The sequence below is a fragment of the Felis catus genome, chromosome D4, assembly GCF_018350175.1.
Source record: "Felis catus isolate Fca126 chromosome D4, F.catus_Fca126_mat1.0, whole genome shotgun sequence".
Taxonomy (NCBI): Eukaryota; Metazoa; Chordata; class Mammalia; order Carnivora; family Felidae; genus Felis; species Felis catus.
In genome coordinates, this window is record NC_058380.1 from 6,114,355 (window position 1) to 6,131,254 (window position 16,900).

At 37.6% G+C, this 16,900-nt stretch overlaps 1 protein-coding gene across 6 annotated transcripts in view; it reads right to left on the reverse strand.

Moving 5' to 3' along the window:
• RIC1 (RIC1 homolog, RAB6A GEF complex partner 1) overlaps nucleotides 1-16,900 on the reverse strand; it is a 147,353-nt gene that overhangs the window by 30,658 nt on the left and 99,795 nt on the right. For all 6 annotated transcript variants that reach the window (XM_045043061.1, XM_023243272.2, XM_023243271.2 and 3 more), the window contains 5 exons: nucleotides 14,984-15,075; nucleotides 9,460-9,548; nucleotides 2,827-2,971; nucleotides 2,119-2,167; nucleotides 398-550 (listed from right to left, as the gene is read on the reverse strand). In XM_045043061.1, coding sequence (XP_044898996.1) covers nucleotides 398-550; nucleotides 2,119-2,167; nucleotides 2,827-2,971; nucleotides 9,460-9,548; nucleotides 14,984-15,075 — 528 coding nt within the window. The remainder of the gene's footprint in view (nucleotides 1-397; nucleotides 551-2,118; nucleotides 2,168-2,826; nucleotides 2,972-9,459; nucleotides 9,549-14,983; nucleotides 15,076-16,900) is intronic.

Below are 16,900 nucleotides of genomic sequence, written 5' to 3' on the forward strand. Positions count from 1 at the left end.
TTGAGAGCCTACAATAAGAAATCTCTGTAGTTTTAAGTCTTTATTTCACTCACATGATGACAGACTTTCCCTTATCCTAACTGCTATTGCTATTTCTTAAAAACTGTGCCTTATGGAGCACACTTTGGGAATTTCTAGTCAAATAAAGACTAAATTACATTACTCAAGTAAATCTGCATACATTGCTTTCCCTCAAATTGCTTATGATCCTATTTTTAAAAAAATCAAAAAACAAAAGCTGCTCAGAAGTAAAATTTTTGTGTAAGTTATTAAAAAGAAACATAAGAATCACAAAAACTATATACTGAAGAAGATAATACACCAATTTTAGAAGAAGAATCTTGACAGTCTACTTTGAAAGCCACTAAAATAAACGGTTTTAACTGAAAAAACTTACCATACAAGGGTTTACAGTGAGTACACTCTTGATAAACTGAAATAGCAGAATGCCAGGCTGTTTAACTATACTCTTGGAGTCAGACTCAATTTCAGTACTCTGAGCACCAAATCCGCTGATTACCCAGAGGTGATAGCCTTCTGCACCCCAGCTCTTGGAGAGAAGAAGGGGGAAGAAAAATCAAGACAATAAAAAGTTTCTTATCCTTTCTTAACTTCAAATGTTCAAATCCTGAAATAACCAATAACAGCATTACTAATGACTTCCAAAGGTTGGAAAAACTATGAGAAACAACACAGACAGGAATCCTACCCACACCTGCTACATCTTGGCTCTCTCCAATGGAAACCACCACTGCTGCTCTCTACCTGGAAGACTGAAAACACTGGATACCAATCTTAGCTCCAAATCCTGAGAAATGCCTACTGCTCTTTATAACTTCTCCAATAACTTAACTGCTTCTCAAATACAAAGAAATTCCTGGCAGAGCAAGATCCATGTGACCCAGCTGAAACTTGACAAAGAAGCACCCAAAACAGACGCATCTTGTACAGAGCAAGCAACACTGGATAGGAAGCTTCCCATTACAGCCTAGTGGCCATTCTGCTGTATGACCTTGGCCAAGATACTTGGTTTTCTCAGGGTATAAGTTTCTTCCTCTATAAAAGGAGAAGGTTCAAATAAACTCCCCAGGACCAGTCAATTTTAATATTCTGTAACTATATCCCAAGATAGTTTTTTAGTTTTTTGTTTTGGAGATTAGTGAATCACAATCTACAGGGCCAAGAAAATAGTAGGGGGACAATACATTGTTGCTTAATTTCAAAAGTTTAATAGAAGTTTTCCTCTTCCACAGTAAGAGCTGAACAGCTAACTAAAATGCTTAGATTCCTAGTGTGTGATTAAAATATCAATTTAGTGAGGCTAAACACTGGCTGGTGCATGCCATTCAGAAGCACTGATGGGCAGTCACCGACATCATTTGTTCAAAAACTATTTTAAAATATGGAGTGGAGAGAGACAGTAAATGGGGTCCTTGACAGTAAAAGATCGGGAACCACTACTCAAGGCAACCATGGTGGTTTTAACTTTTCAAGAAGCCCGAAATCAAAAATGCCTTCCTCTGGAGCGAGAGAGAAAGGCAGTGAATATGCCTCATAGCCACTAATTTCACAAAGATGGTACCCAGAAGGGCTACATCACAAAATGTGCTTATGTAACGATAAGAGTTACACCCCACTGCTTTCTACGGAAACTCTTGAGAATATGTAGTAAATAAAAATATGGTTACAACAGGGACTTTAATGCTCTTGACAGACATCTGCAGAAAGTTTTAAAAATATGTTCAAAAAATGTCCAAATCCTACAGGAAAACCACCCAATGAGCATTTCACTTCATGTTAGAAGAAAAGAGGCCATGAGAAGTGGGTGCTAGTGAGTCACACAGGAATTGAGGCTTTGGAAAGGCAAAAGCCTGATTTGAATATCACTACGTTCACAAAGATGACAGGGGCTTGCTAGACATATGTAAGCAAAACCAAGTATTTAAAATCGGGCAGCCTGGTTTTAAAAAATACTTTTACAAAGTAAGAACTGTCCAAGAAGAGCCTGCTGAGATTAAAACAGCTTTGTAATTTTATAAGGCCAAGAGGAGGGAAAAAAAGGAATTAGAAAAATCCAAGTTTTTCACACTACAGTAATATTTTATAGACAGTACTCACCATAGAGTTGATCTTAAGGGGATCTTTTTTGGTACCATCAGACCTATAACTGAAACAGAACAGAAACTCAAAAGGAATCTTCTATTACATATAATATTTGGCTTTAGTTTTTTTAAAACTAAAATGTATTTTGTATTTTGTTCCTTTAAAATAGAAATACATAATAATGCGTGAAATATTAGAGTGCTGGTTAATACACCAAGGTATATCACCGGGACACAATCTTTCAGGTCCTGAACAGCTTCATGACAGGGTCAGGCAATTTGTGAAGGTGTATTCATTTTGTCAGGACTAAGGTTCAAAAAGTATCATATGGTGCGGGCAGAGATAACCCACTGGGTTAACCTACATCAACCCAAAAGGATAGTGATTTTCCATTTCCTACTAGTTACTTATGTCCATGGCTTACTGCTCTTAGAGGATCATTAGATACCTGAAGGCAAAACTAGCACGGATTTATCCTGGAACCCAACATGCTATCACATACGCAACAGGGGTTCAACAAACAAATGCATTTTTACTGAATGAACGAGTTTTAAAAGAATGGATGTTTAGACAATCAGTATGTTCTGACAAATTAATTCTGAACCTTACATACTGTTTTGGGGTTAAGAGTCAAATATGGAAGAAAGGTAGCTGCGTGACACAACATTTCTGTGTGTGTGTATCTTCTGGAGTTGCTTTATCTAAAACTCGTCTTTGACTCACGCAAAGTCTCCTCCGAGGGTACAAATCAGCTGGGCTCCAAACACACTCCATAAAGACAGGCCTCCATTTTCCCAGGTCACTATTACAACACTATTGTCAGGAGACCATCTGACCAATTTAACAGCTCCTGTTTTGTTCCAAATATCTGTTAAGAAATTGTGAAAAGTTAAAAATGAAAGATTCCTTCAGAAACACTCAGTAATTTTTCCAAGTTGAAATGAACAGAAAGACATGTCTGTTTCAAATAATGAGACGAATCCTACTCATTTAAGGTCACTTAAAATAAGTAAGGCCAGTAGCCTTGACCTGATCCAAGCAGAACAAACTTAAGCGCCACATGCTTTAAAAGAGGGGAGAGCCGTCTGGGGCCACTATGAGCTTGAATAACTACAACTGTGTAGTTTTACAAGTCTTTGGCTTTGGGCAATTCAGTTCCTGTAAAATGGAGGCAGTATTACCCTTGAACAATTCAAAACTGAAGGTCAAAGTACCCTGCAAAATATAAGGTGTTTTAAGATGTAAAATAACGCTGTGCCACTATCTTCATGATCCACTGGCAGTATCAGAGGGACCCAAGTTACAATAAATTGAGGTTTAATCTTATATTAGGATTAGGCAGGTAAATTCCGGCTTGAGTACTCCAGGTGTTGATATCTTCTTTTAACTAATAATTGTTCTTTCAATCCAATATATAATTTCACTGCGCAGTAAAGTCCAAGTTTCCTTACCCTAGTTAAATGAAACATGCTAGTGTTTCCCATCAGTAATCCAAAACCAGCTATAGTATCATTTTAAAATTAAAGTTCTTTTCATTTGCAGCATTAACGCATTTTTGCTATAAAACAGGGTAGATCTGCTACCAAGGGGGGGGGGGGGTCAGGGCGGGGCATACAGATTTTAGCCTATAGAGAAGAGGCTTGGTTAACATAGAGGATGCCATTCTGCCTGTATTTGAATCCTCACATTAGCAATCCCCACCATAATGAATAACCATGTTACTTGTGCAGATGAAAAATAAATGGGAATACACAGAAGAAGCATCTTATCAGTATACTTTACAACAGGGGAGAAGTTTAAAACCAAACCAAGAAGAATCAAACTGAAGTTTACTAAATGAAAGCAATTCCATGTGCAAGAGAAAAAATATGAGTATTTACAATCATAAAAGGATGTTAATGTTGACTGAAAAGGATAGGTTATGAACAGTATTCCTATTACCCCACATAAAATATATACACATATGCATATAATAGGCATACCTATTTTCCAAGCATTATACACATATTAATCATACAAATACTAAAATCTAGCTGCAGAGACCTAGAACAATACATTAATGGTGGCTGCCTAATCTTCAGGTGGCAGGATTACAGGAAATTTATCTAGCTGGTAACCTACAATGAACATAGATCATAATCATCTGCATAATGAGAGAAATATTAAGAAAGTAATCCAGAGACATTCTGTTACAGAGTTAAACTTCCAAAAAAGAGTCAGCCACAGAAGCCAAAAGAAAAGAGAAACCCTAAAAAGAGACTGGTTAGTACCTGGGGTAAGAGGAAAGGGTCAGAAGCAGGGTGGGGAGAAAGGTTGAAAATACAGAGAAGGATGGAATGAGACCAGCAATGATGAGAGGGTTGGGGTTCCCATCCTATAGAAAGACAAAGAAAGGGTCAGAGGCCAGCATCAGTCTGAGAGCCAGAACTGACCCCTGAAGCTACAGCTTGTGAACCTCAGCCACTGGAGCCGGAAGGAAACAAGGAAGCTGGTCTCTGCTCAAGATGCAGGAGGGTCCAGTCTCCCAAAGTCTTACTTAAGCAGGTTGATAGACTAAGGTTATTTAATTCAAGTCTGTAGGTAACCAATGGGAGAGACTCCATTAAAAGCACCTGAGAAAACAGAAAAATCGAAGAACTCAATACAGTGTTGTCCTACGGAAGCAGGCAGGAGCACTTCCTGCAGTGATGGAAATGTTCATATTTTCTTGGTCTAGCATGTAGCCTCTCGCTACAGGTGGCTACTGAACGTTTAAATGTGACAATGCAACTGATGAAATAGATTTTTTAAATTTTTAAATTAATTTTTTAAATTTTATTTTTTTTCAAGATTTTTAAAAATATTTATTTTTGAGAAAGAGAGAGAGAGGATGTAAGAGGGGGAGGGGCAGAGAGAGAGAGAGAGACACACACACAGAGGATCCGAAGCAGGCTCTGCACTGACAGCAGCGAGCCCGATGAGGGGCTGAAACTCACAAACTCCAAGATCATGACCTGAGCCCAAGTCACTCAACTGACTGAGCCACCCAGGTGCCCCAAATTTTAATTTTTTAATAAAAACAGCCACACGTGGCTGGAAGCTACTGGGCAGGAAAACTTAAGTATGGATAAAAAGGATACAGAGGTAAAAGGGCCAGAAGCCACAATCAAAATACACATCACCCTGCTCTTGCAGGTTGTAAATCTGTCTTTAGAGAAAAAATACATGCAAGCTTTTAAAGGCTATCTGATAAGAAAGATAACAAGTTACAGAGCAAATTTCTATTTCTGACAGTATAGCAAATTAGACACCTTAAATGACTCTCCACACTGAAACAACTACAAAATTAAATAAACACCTCAAAACAACTGAAAATACTGGGAGGTGAGCGCATCAAGTTATTTTGCCCTGAATTTTTCCGCCAAACCCAAAAGACCCTGACTTCCACTTCTGATGACTCAAAGCATATGGCGGACAGGAGATAAAGCTTAGAGCCTGGCCAAGGCAGAGCATCTAAGAGAAGATATCTACATGATGGGAGGGGCCGCAGGGGCGACATTCCCAGTACAAGGAAGAAAGAGCAGCTACCATGTGGAAGGTAAAGAAACAGCAAGGGACACTTTCACGTTCGTCCATGAGCGGAAAATAAAGATTCTTCCTCTGAGAATCTGCAATCACAAGTCAGTCCTCTGATGTATAATTTGTGCAACTTGAATGGGTCCAGAAAAATTTCAAACAGAGAATATAATGCTAAGGGTTCCAGACTGATGTAGTCCTCCCAGGTAATCGGCCATGAACACATACAAATCCTCTCTGCAAAAACTCAAATTCAATTTAGGTCGCAAAGCATTCAAACAATTCGGTTTGAAGAAAATTAACCAGCTCTCAATCAAAAATCCTAAAATATATAAACAAACTAATAAGAGCCCAAAGAACTAAGGCAGTAGAAACAAACTCAAAGGTTTCAGATACTGAGATTAACAAAGAATACAAAAACCATTTTTTTTTTTTTTTTACTATCTACAGAAATAAGAGAACATTGAAACCAGGGGCAGAATGCATACAGATTAGAAAAGAGCTAAGTAAACCCTCTGGAAATAAAAAAGACAAATTTAAAGTAGACACATTAAGTAGACTATTAAGCATAAATGAAAAGAGAATTACTATACTCAAAGATAGGTATGGAAAATTTTTCTAGAATTCAATCCAGAGAAACAAAAAAAGAAATGAAAAATATTAAAAGGCAGGTTAAGAAACATGTAAAAAAAAAAAAAAGTGCAATGTAAGTCTGATTAAATTCCCAGAAAAAGAGATTAAAGAGGCAATATTTACAGAGATAGTGGTTTCCAGAACAGTTGAATCCTCAGATCCAGCATGCCTGAATCTCAAGCAAGATTTAAAAAAAAAAAAATGAAAAGAATTTAGAAAATTCTTCACCTTCCCAATCACAGTGAAACCACCTCAGAGACAAAGAGAAAATCTTAAAAGTATCTACAGGGAAAAAAGCCAATCTCCTGAAAAGGAACTACAACTGGACCAGAGACTTCCTAATAGCAACAGTGAAACCAAATGGTACTCGAACTTCAATGTACATAGACACAGTAACTGTCAATCCAAAACTGTGTAACAAATTAAACCATAATTAAATTACAAGAACAAAATACATTTTCAGGCAAAAGAAAAAATTGGGTTTATCATCACGAAGTTTTTAAGGAAATTCCAAAGGATGTACTACAGGCAGAAAATGGTCTCAAATTGAAGGTATGAGATCTTGTAAGAAATGATGGGCAAAAATATTAATATACATGTGGGTAGCACTAAATCAACATTAACAGTTACATATTTTAATGTTTCCTGAGATTTTGACATCAGATACCTTAGCTTCCTCCTTGAGGCTAATCAGATTTTTATTAGATTACATTTAGATGGGTGCCTCAATTTTTTTTTGACATTTTTTTTTCTGATCCAAACATCACAGAAGTTTGTACAGTTATATAACAATTACTCTTAACATGGGAGCATATCTAAATCTGGGAGAGGAACAGAACACAGTTTGGAAAAAGGCTCCCAATTACTAATGGGAGCACAGTATCAAATAACGAGACATGTAGTCATGAGATTCTACTGCCTGTTAAATACAATCCTGCAAAGGAGACCGGCTTAAAAACATATTGCTTTGTTCATCACATTTGTTAACTATGTGCCTCTCAATAAACTGAACTAGCGTGGTGCAAAGAGACAGATATATCCTACACTTCTACACTGAGCCTAGTAGAAACAAAGACCCGTACACTAGTAAGTTCAATAAAGCATTATCAATAACAAGATGTGATATGCAAACTATATCGGGGCACAAGAGGGAATGGTATTCTATCTAGTTCAGAAAGAAATTTCACTTGAGCTGTATCCTGAAAGACCAATATATTCCCTCCACAGAGAAATATGGGACATTTCAGGTACAGAGAACAATATGAGACAAAGGCTGACTGACTCTCAAGAATCTGTAGGTAGTTTGGTAAAGTGGAAGCCTGCAGTTCCTAGCCTATGGGGAGGGTACCCCAGTACTCCAGAGCACTGCAGAAAACTCACAGGGGGTTACATGAGATCATCTTCCAGAGAAAATACAGTGCTAGACATAGGATCTGTTGTACATGATGTGAACTATTAGATCCAGGTAGTTCACAGCTGCAACATTAGATTGTGCTGCATTTACTTTGATGATGTTACATCTTTGTGAAGATGGCTTTTTAGGAGTTGCTGCAGAAAAAGTGTCATGTGAAAATCAATGTGGAACAGGAATTATGGGTGAACATACCCGATCTCATTCCAAGGTTTGAGAAACTGTACAGTGTCCAATAGGCACAGGCATCCTATTAGTAAAAATCAATGATTTTTTAAGATTTATTTTTGAGAGAGAGAGCAAGGACGAGCGAGAGCAAGCATGCATACACAAGTGGGGGAGGCAGAGAGAGAGGGAGAGAGAGAGCATCCCAAGCAGGCTCCATGCTGTCAGTGCAGAGCCCGACGAGGGGCTCAATTTCATGAACCGTGAGATCAAGACCTAGGACAAAATCAAGAGTCGGATATTTAACTGAATGAACCACCCAGGCACCCCAAAAACAGTGTTGAAGAGTAACAATAAAATACTATTTTTCTTTCCATTTATGAGTATTATTTTTTGAAAATGCTACTAGCGTTTAGACCTAACGACTTTATAAACAGAACTTTTGGTATTTCTTTTAACATAGAGTTACTGTGGTAAAATTATGGAGACACAAAGGGCAGAGGAAACCAAGAAATAATGCCAGAAGTATTTGGCAGAAGACCTTACATGCCACATATGGGGTAGATACTGATGAGGAGTTCATCAAATACCTGTTTCCATACTCAAGCTCTCCATTGCCCACTTCTGCCTAAAGGCTTGGAAAACCCTAAGGTAGCTAATGTGACATAATTATAGCCGATTAAACAAAAACTTTTTTAATGTTTATTTATTTTTGAGAGAGAGAGAGACTGAGTGTAAGCCGGGGAGGGGCAGGCAGAGAGGCAGACATAGAATCTGAAGCAGGCTCCAGGCTCTGAGCTGTCAGCACAGAGCCTGATGTGGGGCTTACACCCACAAACTGAGACCATAACCTGAGCAGAAGTGGGATGCTTAGCCGACTGAGCTACCCAGGCATCCCTAATTATAGCCAATTAGATGTGAAGATAGCTGGAGCAGGTAGGAGAGGAAAATGCTCCTAAGAAAGCTTTCGCTTTCCTGATCAAAAAACAAATATGCCGTTTCCTCCTTTCTCCTTGAATCAAACGCAGCAATAATGTCAGGAGCTCAGAAGCTGCATGCGACCACGGAGGAAAGGCCAGATGAAGGCCAGAAGCAGCTAAACTTTGGATTTCTTCCTATTAGAGAAAATAAATCTTATTTAAGCCACAGTAAGTTGGGTTTTCTGTTAGGTTCAGTCCAAAGTATTTCCAATGACAAAGACTTTAGACTTAATCCTACAGGCTCCACAAGGGGTTCAGAAAGAGACTGTTTTATTTACTGCAGTGTACCTACCATTTAGAACACTGCCTGGCCTACAGTGGGTATTCAATCGGTATCTGCTGAATGAATACATCGAATTGGAAGGCATAAAACAACAAAGGCAATGAAATCAGGTAAGAGACTAGAGCAAAGTCCAGAGAAGGATTATACAGGGTAAAGTACCCTTAGGAGCCTCCCTAGCTACACGGAAGTCCCTGGGCCACACAGAAACTGTTATACGGTTGAACACTATCTGAACGATAGCATGCATTATTTAAATTTGCAATCGCTTACACATACCATTACCTGTACGTTAAAAATTAAAAATAAGAAGGAAAATAAAAAGGACTCACCGGGATATTGTTTTGCTGTTAGCTCTAGTTTATGAGACAGCAGCATAGCTCCAGTGGTGTTATCTATTGTATAAACCTGTACAGAACCACTGTGAAAAATAAGCAAGATTTTAATGAAAAAAGATAAATACAAATATAGAAAGCATTACTATGGAATGATTATGTTCTGCTGGTAAGAGTGTAAACTAGACTAAAACCATTTTGTAAATAATTTACAGTCTCATAAATCTGAACAAACGTGTATTTGTAACCCAGTAAATTTTCCCTCTAAACATAGCCCAGAAATATCCATGTCCATGTTATCAAGAGGCATGCTCAATGTTCATGACAGCATTGTGTATAAAGGCAAAGAAATGGAAACAGTCTGAATGTCCAGCAAGAGAAAAGAAGCATACACTGGAGTATTCTCATAGAAGAGTATAGCACGCAGCACTGACGTGTGTTAAAATAGATAGCTGACACATAGGTGTTGGTATAATTCTGTTTCTATACAGTGAAAAACATTCAAAACACAGTACACACATCTGTGGTAAAAATGCAACAAAAAGTTAATGGACACACACACTCTACTGGTAGAGAAGGGGGGTATTAAAGAAGAGGAAGAAACGGGACCTACTGGTCCTCGAAATGTGCTATTCCTCATGCTGACAGCAATTTATACAGATTTTTATTTTATTATTTTTATATACTATTATCATTTTTTGTACCTACACACACGATGTATGTTCTTTCATGTACATGGTATACATAATGATTTCATTTATGAAATCCTTACAAGGATCAAATTTATGAAGGGCCAGAAACCAAAAGCTAAAACTTTGTATATTATTTCTAAGCTACATTTCAAGACTGACCTATAATCATCATAAAACAATACCATTTTTGCTTATGAAACTATTTTCAGATCAAAAATTTACCACAAATGTTGGTTTTAAAATACTGTTAAATCTAAGGCTGCTTTTGCACAAATTAGGACGATACAGGTACACGACTGCCAGAATGTTCTGGCACTTATGCGTGCTCTTTTGTGGTACAAGTCAGATGGTCTCCACAGCAGTTCTGATCCATATCCAGCCAGGTCAACTCTTCCCAAGGATTAGGACTGGGACGAAACAAAACACCTGCTGCAACAGGTCGCTTGGAGTTACCCACAGCTCATTGATGCTGTGTGTTTTTGTTTTTGTTTTTAATGTTTATTTTTGAGACAGAGCATGAGTGGGGAGGGGCAGAGAGAGGGAGGGAGACACAGAATCTGAAACAGGCTCCAGGCTCTGAGCTGTCAGCACAGAGCCCGATGCGGGCCTCGAACCCATGAACCGTGAGATCATGACCTGAGCCGAAGACGGATGCTTAACCGACTGGGCCACCCAGTCACCCCTGATGCTGTGTTTTTAAATCTCTTTTTCTGTTTCATTGGATCATTTCTCTTGCTGTGTTTTTACGTTTATTATTATTTACTTCAGCAATGTCTGATGTGGATCTTTTTTCTATTTTCCATATTTAATACTCAAAAGAGACCCTCTCCAGCTCTCTGGAGTTCCCTCTTTGTGCCACTCTGTCACCTGTGCCTGTCTGTCCTGAGTCTTAGCTGCTCTGGTCTCTCCAGATTCTCACTTCCTCATAATTCAACTCAGGGAATCTGCCAGGATCTGTCTTGGTCTCAGGCTGCAGCCTGGAAATGCAAAGCAATTAAAGCTGAGGCATTTATAGAGTTTTCTTATTTGTTTCTCATCTTTCAGGGATCAGTGTCCACTGGTGCTCGATGTCTCAAATTCATACTGCCACAATGTTTCATATTTTTGTCCACTTTTCCCCCAATATGGGAGAGAAAATCTGATCTGTTATTCCATCTTAGTCAGAAGTCAAATGTCTGTAAATAGGTATCTTTCCAGACTACCTGCCCAATTAGACGCTTTGCTGAAAGATAGCATTAGGTAGCTAGCAGGTGTTTACTTCTTTCTGCTTTGCATCTGAAACTATCATGTGGTAACTTTGGGTTGCTGAGCTCTAACAAGTCAGTGAGGAGAGTCCAAATATTTCTATAAGAAACTGGTGTTAAGCCAACACTTACAGAATGACAATTGACCTTTTTATGTATTCTATAAAGCCTCTAATGTTTAAATTATTTTTATTTCCATTTCTCATTAAACCATTATAAGAGAGAGATTTTTTTCATGTGTAAGACACTACTCACTGACCTCCAAGCAAAAACGATACCTCTATAATAGAGATACGGCTCTTACACAAGTGACCAAATTTAGTATCATTAATACTGGGACAACTTAACGTTACTGCTCCATGGTGCCACGGTAAGTACACGACATCACATATGACAATGTTTAACCAGCATCTAATCAAACCTTTAAACATAAAGGTAAGAGTAAGGCTGTAAGACTGATCCCCTGCAAGCTGACATCCTAAAAGTTAGCTTCTTACACAACTTAAAGGATACCAGCTACAGTTTAGTGTTCAGGACAATTAATCCTGGTTAGGACTGGAGAGTCAGAGCTAGAAGCCACTATTAGGTCACAAAGCTACAATCACAAAACTTTCAACCCCAACCCATGATCACACGAAAGAAAAGAAAAGAAAAGAAAAGAAAAGAAAAGAAAAGAAAAGAAAAGAAAAGAAAAGAAAAGAAAAGAAAAGAAAAGAAAAGAAAAGAAAAGAAAAGAAAAGAGAAAAGAGGGGAGGGGAGGGGGGAGGGGAGGGGAAGGGAGGGGAAGGGAAAGGGAAAGGGAAAGGGAAAGGGAAAGGGAAAGGGAAAGGGAAAGGGAAAGGGAAAGGGAAAGGGAAAGGGAAAGGGAAAGGAAAAGGAAAAGGAAAAGGAAAAGGAAAAGGAAAAGGAAAAGGAAAAGGAAAAGGAAAAGGAAAAGAAAAAGAAAGAAAAAGGCTGGTACTGGGGCGCCTGGGTGGCGCAGTCGGTTAAGCGTCCGACTTCAGCCAGGTCACGATCTCGCGGTCCGTGAGTTCGAGCCCCGCGTCAGGCTCTGGGCTGATGGCTCAGAGCCTGGAGCCTGTTTCCGATTCTGTGTCTCCCTCTCTCTCTGCCCCTCCCCCATTCATGCTCTGTCTCTCTCTGTCTCAAAAATAAATAAACGTTGGAAAAAAAAAAAAAAAAAGGCTGGTACTCTCCCAACTGATGGAAAAGTAAGATGACTGGAAGGCTGAAGGCTGAGATTCCACCTCCATGACCCTGGTGAGGGGATCCTCTCGTGGATCCTAACACCGTGCCGCGGCAGAGCCACCAGCGCTAGCCCTGACTGAGGCCAATATGGAGGCACGCTGGCCACCACCCCGTCCGTGCAGATGCTCCAACACTCTTATCATCTGACAGCACTGGCTTCAAAGTTTCAGGCATTATAGGTTTAAAGGAACTAAATGAATGCCATTATGAGGAAACAATGAGACACATTTAGAATATAGGACATTCTATAAACAACCAGCCTGAACTCTTAAAAAAGTTAATGTCATGAACATAAAAACAGTGTATGGGTTGTTACAGGCAAAGGCGACTAAAGGGAAATAATAACTAAATACTGATTGACTCTGGTGAAAATAAGGAGCCACAGAAGAAATTCTGGTGACAAATGGGTTAATTTGAAGATGAACTGAGTATTAGTTCTTATCTGGGATTTATCATTAAATTATAAATTCACATAATTTTCTCATGACAAAAATATTGAGTTTATATAAGAAAATGTCCTCTCTTTTTTGGAAACCAAGAAACAATGTAAATGTCCATTAACAGCAAATCAGATAAATTAGGATATATTCATACACTAGAACACTATAAATCAATCAAAAATGATTTCAGCCACTGGCAAACAGCATGGATGAATTTCACAAAGCTGACTGAAAGAAGCAAGACGCAACACACAGAATATGATTCTATTCCTATAAAGTTCAAAACCAGGTAAAACTAAATTACGCCCTTTGGGAACGCATGCATGGGTGGGAAGCTATAAAGCTTAAGGAAATGATCATCACAAAAGACAAAAAACTGATTATCTTTAAGTGTGTTGGGGAGGAGATGGGAGTTATGATTTAGGAAGTCACAGGGTGGGACTTCCCACCTTGCAAAACTATTTCTTGACCCAGTTGTGAACAGATGGGTGTTTGCATTTCAATTATATTTGCAAAAATGAATGTTTGGATTATGCACTCTCCTACAAGTATGTTTTTATTTTACAATATGTAAAAAAGGTTATTATGAACCTTAAGCCAGCAAGTTTGACAGGGATATGAACGAAACCAATTCCCAGAAAAACAGAACTTGCCAAAGTGACAGGAATACGTAGAAAATCTAAACCTTCTTAAATCTACTTTTAAAACTGGATTAAATCAGTAATCCAAAAAATTCCCACAAAAAAAATTGTAGGCTCAAATAGCTTCATCGACAAATTCAACCAAACATTCAAAGATAAACAGAGAAAGAGGGGAACCAGTCCTCCACTTGTTTTATAACATAAGTATAACTTTGGTTAATCAGGAAAGGAAAAATTACAGGCAAAATGTACTAATAAACAGATTTAAAAATTCTAAACAAAATGTGACCAAATCAAATCCATGACTATGGGAAAAAAAAAAAAAAAGAGTACTTTTCCTTCTTAAACTAAGCTAAATTTCTTTCATTCTACATTTATCTCTTCAATGAGAAGCAGTGCTGAGAATCACCACTTTCCAGATTCAGAGTGTAAAGAAGGTGATTTATAATGTGTATTATTTACACTTAAGAAAAATACTGTGATACTCAACTTGATGTAGCTAGAGATAATACTAGATGTATGTCCTACAGACACACTAAACTTCAATTTGAAGTTTAAAAAAAGGCTAAAAAAGCACTACACATATTGTAAAGTATTACTTATTAAGTAAGTATCTAATATAAGCTTTTTACTTGAGCTAAAATATAAGTTTGAGAAAGTCAGGTACCTTAGTGTTTTCCAACATATCTCAAGTGCTTAGAATTGTGCCTCGTGCATGGGAGACACACAGACACTTGTTGAATGAATAATCTGTATTTAATTTTACGTCTAAAACCTACATTATTGGAATTAAAACAAGAAACTGATATCATGTATGAGCTGTAAATGTGCTCATTAACTAAGTCACATCCACAAATTCAAAGGCAACATCAACACTGATGTCTTAAAAAGAAAGGATTATTTCAAAAAAAGAAAAATACCTTCTTGATCCTCTTTTAAACAATCAAGAACAAAATTAAATTTTGGCTGATTCAATCTTTTTAACTTATAACTCAATTTCCTACCACTGGAGAAAAGCTCATCTTTACAAATTAAAACATTCAATACCTGAAATCTGCTCTTTAGATTTGTTTACTTCAATCTAATAAAATACCTCCAGATTTTATATTACAGCTGATTCCTAAACTATGATAGGTATGACGAGGTTTACAAGTGCATGCAGAACATTTTATGCTTCAAAATATATATTAAAAAAAATTTAAAGACCCATTATTTTTGCCAACAACTCTTAAAATGAAGAGGACTCTATCAATTACCTTGCACAACCAAACGCCATGAGTCGGTACTTGTTATTTACTGCTACACAAGTTCCGTCAACAACATCTTGTGGCCAAACTCCATGGAGCTGCTGTAATAAAGAAAAATAATGAAGGTTTTAAAAGTGCTGTCCAAATATACTGTAATCAGTATAATTCTCCTTCAGGAAACATACAGTTCCATAAGGCTTGGCTTGATCTGGTTTCACAGGAAAATATCCCATCAGGACGACCATCTGAATTTTCTCCCTAAAGTATCAACTTCATTCAATAGTTCAATAAATATTCCCATTTGATCTCAGCCCAGTGCTAGCTTATCTACTCATAAAACACTAAAAAATGGACAATCTGCAAACCCAAACTAAAAGAAGATGACTTTCCTGTTAGAAAGTAAACCTCTTACAGCAGAAACTGAGTCTAACTTGCCCCCTACTATCATCCTCACCACGCAGCACACAGTGTTTAACTTCTCCCTTGGGGGCAAAGAGTAAATTTATTTGGTCTAAGCTTTAGAAGGAATTAGTGATTTTCCAGTGCCCACTATTCTCTATTATCCCTTTGCTTTACAGTATGGCACATCACCTGGTATGGCTAACAGCGTGGTACCTGGCACTCTGACCCAACATCTCAGGTCTACTGTTCACTTGCTGAGACGATTATCTGACCTTTCCAAGCCTCAGTTTTCTCGTCTGTTAAGTTACTTACCTCCTAGAGTATTTTGAGGATTAAATGAGAACATACATCTACGTAAATTACTTAATACAATGGCTAGCATTCAACAAGTTAAGCATTCAATTAATGAATAAATTATTAAGCTTAAATGCTATTTTATTTACTTTGAATATAGAAACAATAGATCCAGCTCCACTGTCTGTTTTTATTTGTCAAATCAAGGATGTCTTAGATTATAAATTCTAAGGCTAAGGTCATCGTGACTATTAGTTTAGTAAGCACAAAAAAACCCAGCACACTACAATATAGCACTTATTTCTGGATGATCCCAATAGTAAACATTAGGAAACCCAATATAATTATAGCTCTGTGTAAAACAGAACACTATAAATTTTATTTAATTCCCAAATGAGCTATATAATCCACTATTTAAACATGGCATTATGTGCTTTCTTTTTCATAGGAATTTTATTTTTCAATTTTAATAATAAAACTACAAACTATTTTAGATGACAAAAAAAAAGTGTAAAGATAGCACTGAGCATTATTTCTGCAGACCACCACTTAGACTGAAATTAATTCACTGATTTCTCTAACAAATATTTTCCAGCACTCTTCACCAAGCACTGCTCTAGGTGCTAAGGATATGGCAGGTATTCAAATACACCAAAACCCTTGTCTGTATCCCTGCCTTATATGTTAGGAAGCTGTCAAGTTAAAAAAATTGTATAGTATACTGGAGGTTGGTAAATGCTATAGAAAAAAACAGTGAAGCAATTACAGGGAGTATAGGAAAAGGATATAATATTAAACAGTTTTTCCCATGAAGGTACATTTTGAGGAAAGTACTGAAGGAGATATATACCAGGTACAAAGGCCCTATCATAGTGGCATTTCTGGCATGTTCAAAGAACATGAAACAAGCCTAAGCAGATGGAGTAGAATGGGGTAAGGAGAAGTAACAGACGAGGTAACAGGTGTAAAAGGAGACCAGATTTATAGGGCTTTGAAAGCCACTACAAAAACTTTTTGGGTTTCTTCTCCCTTATATATGGGGAGTCACTGGGGGGTCTTTAATTTTTTTTTTAACTTTTCCATTATAATTACTCAATTATATTAGAGAAGAATACACAAAACCAAAATTGTACATCTCAATAATATCATAAAGTAAACACCTGTGGAATCAGCTAGCAGTCAGGCCAAGAATTACCAGTATCTAAAAATCCAACAGTGACCCTCCCAATC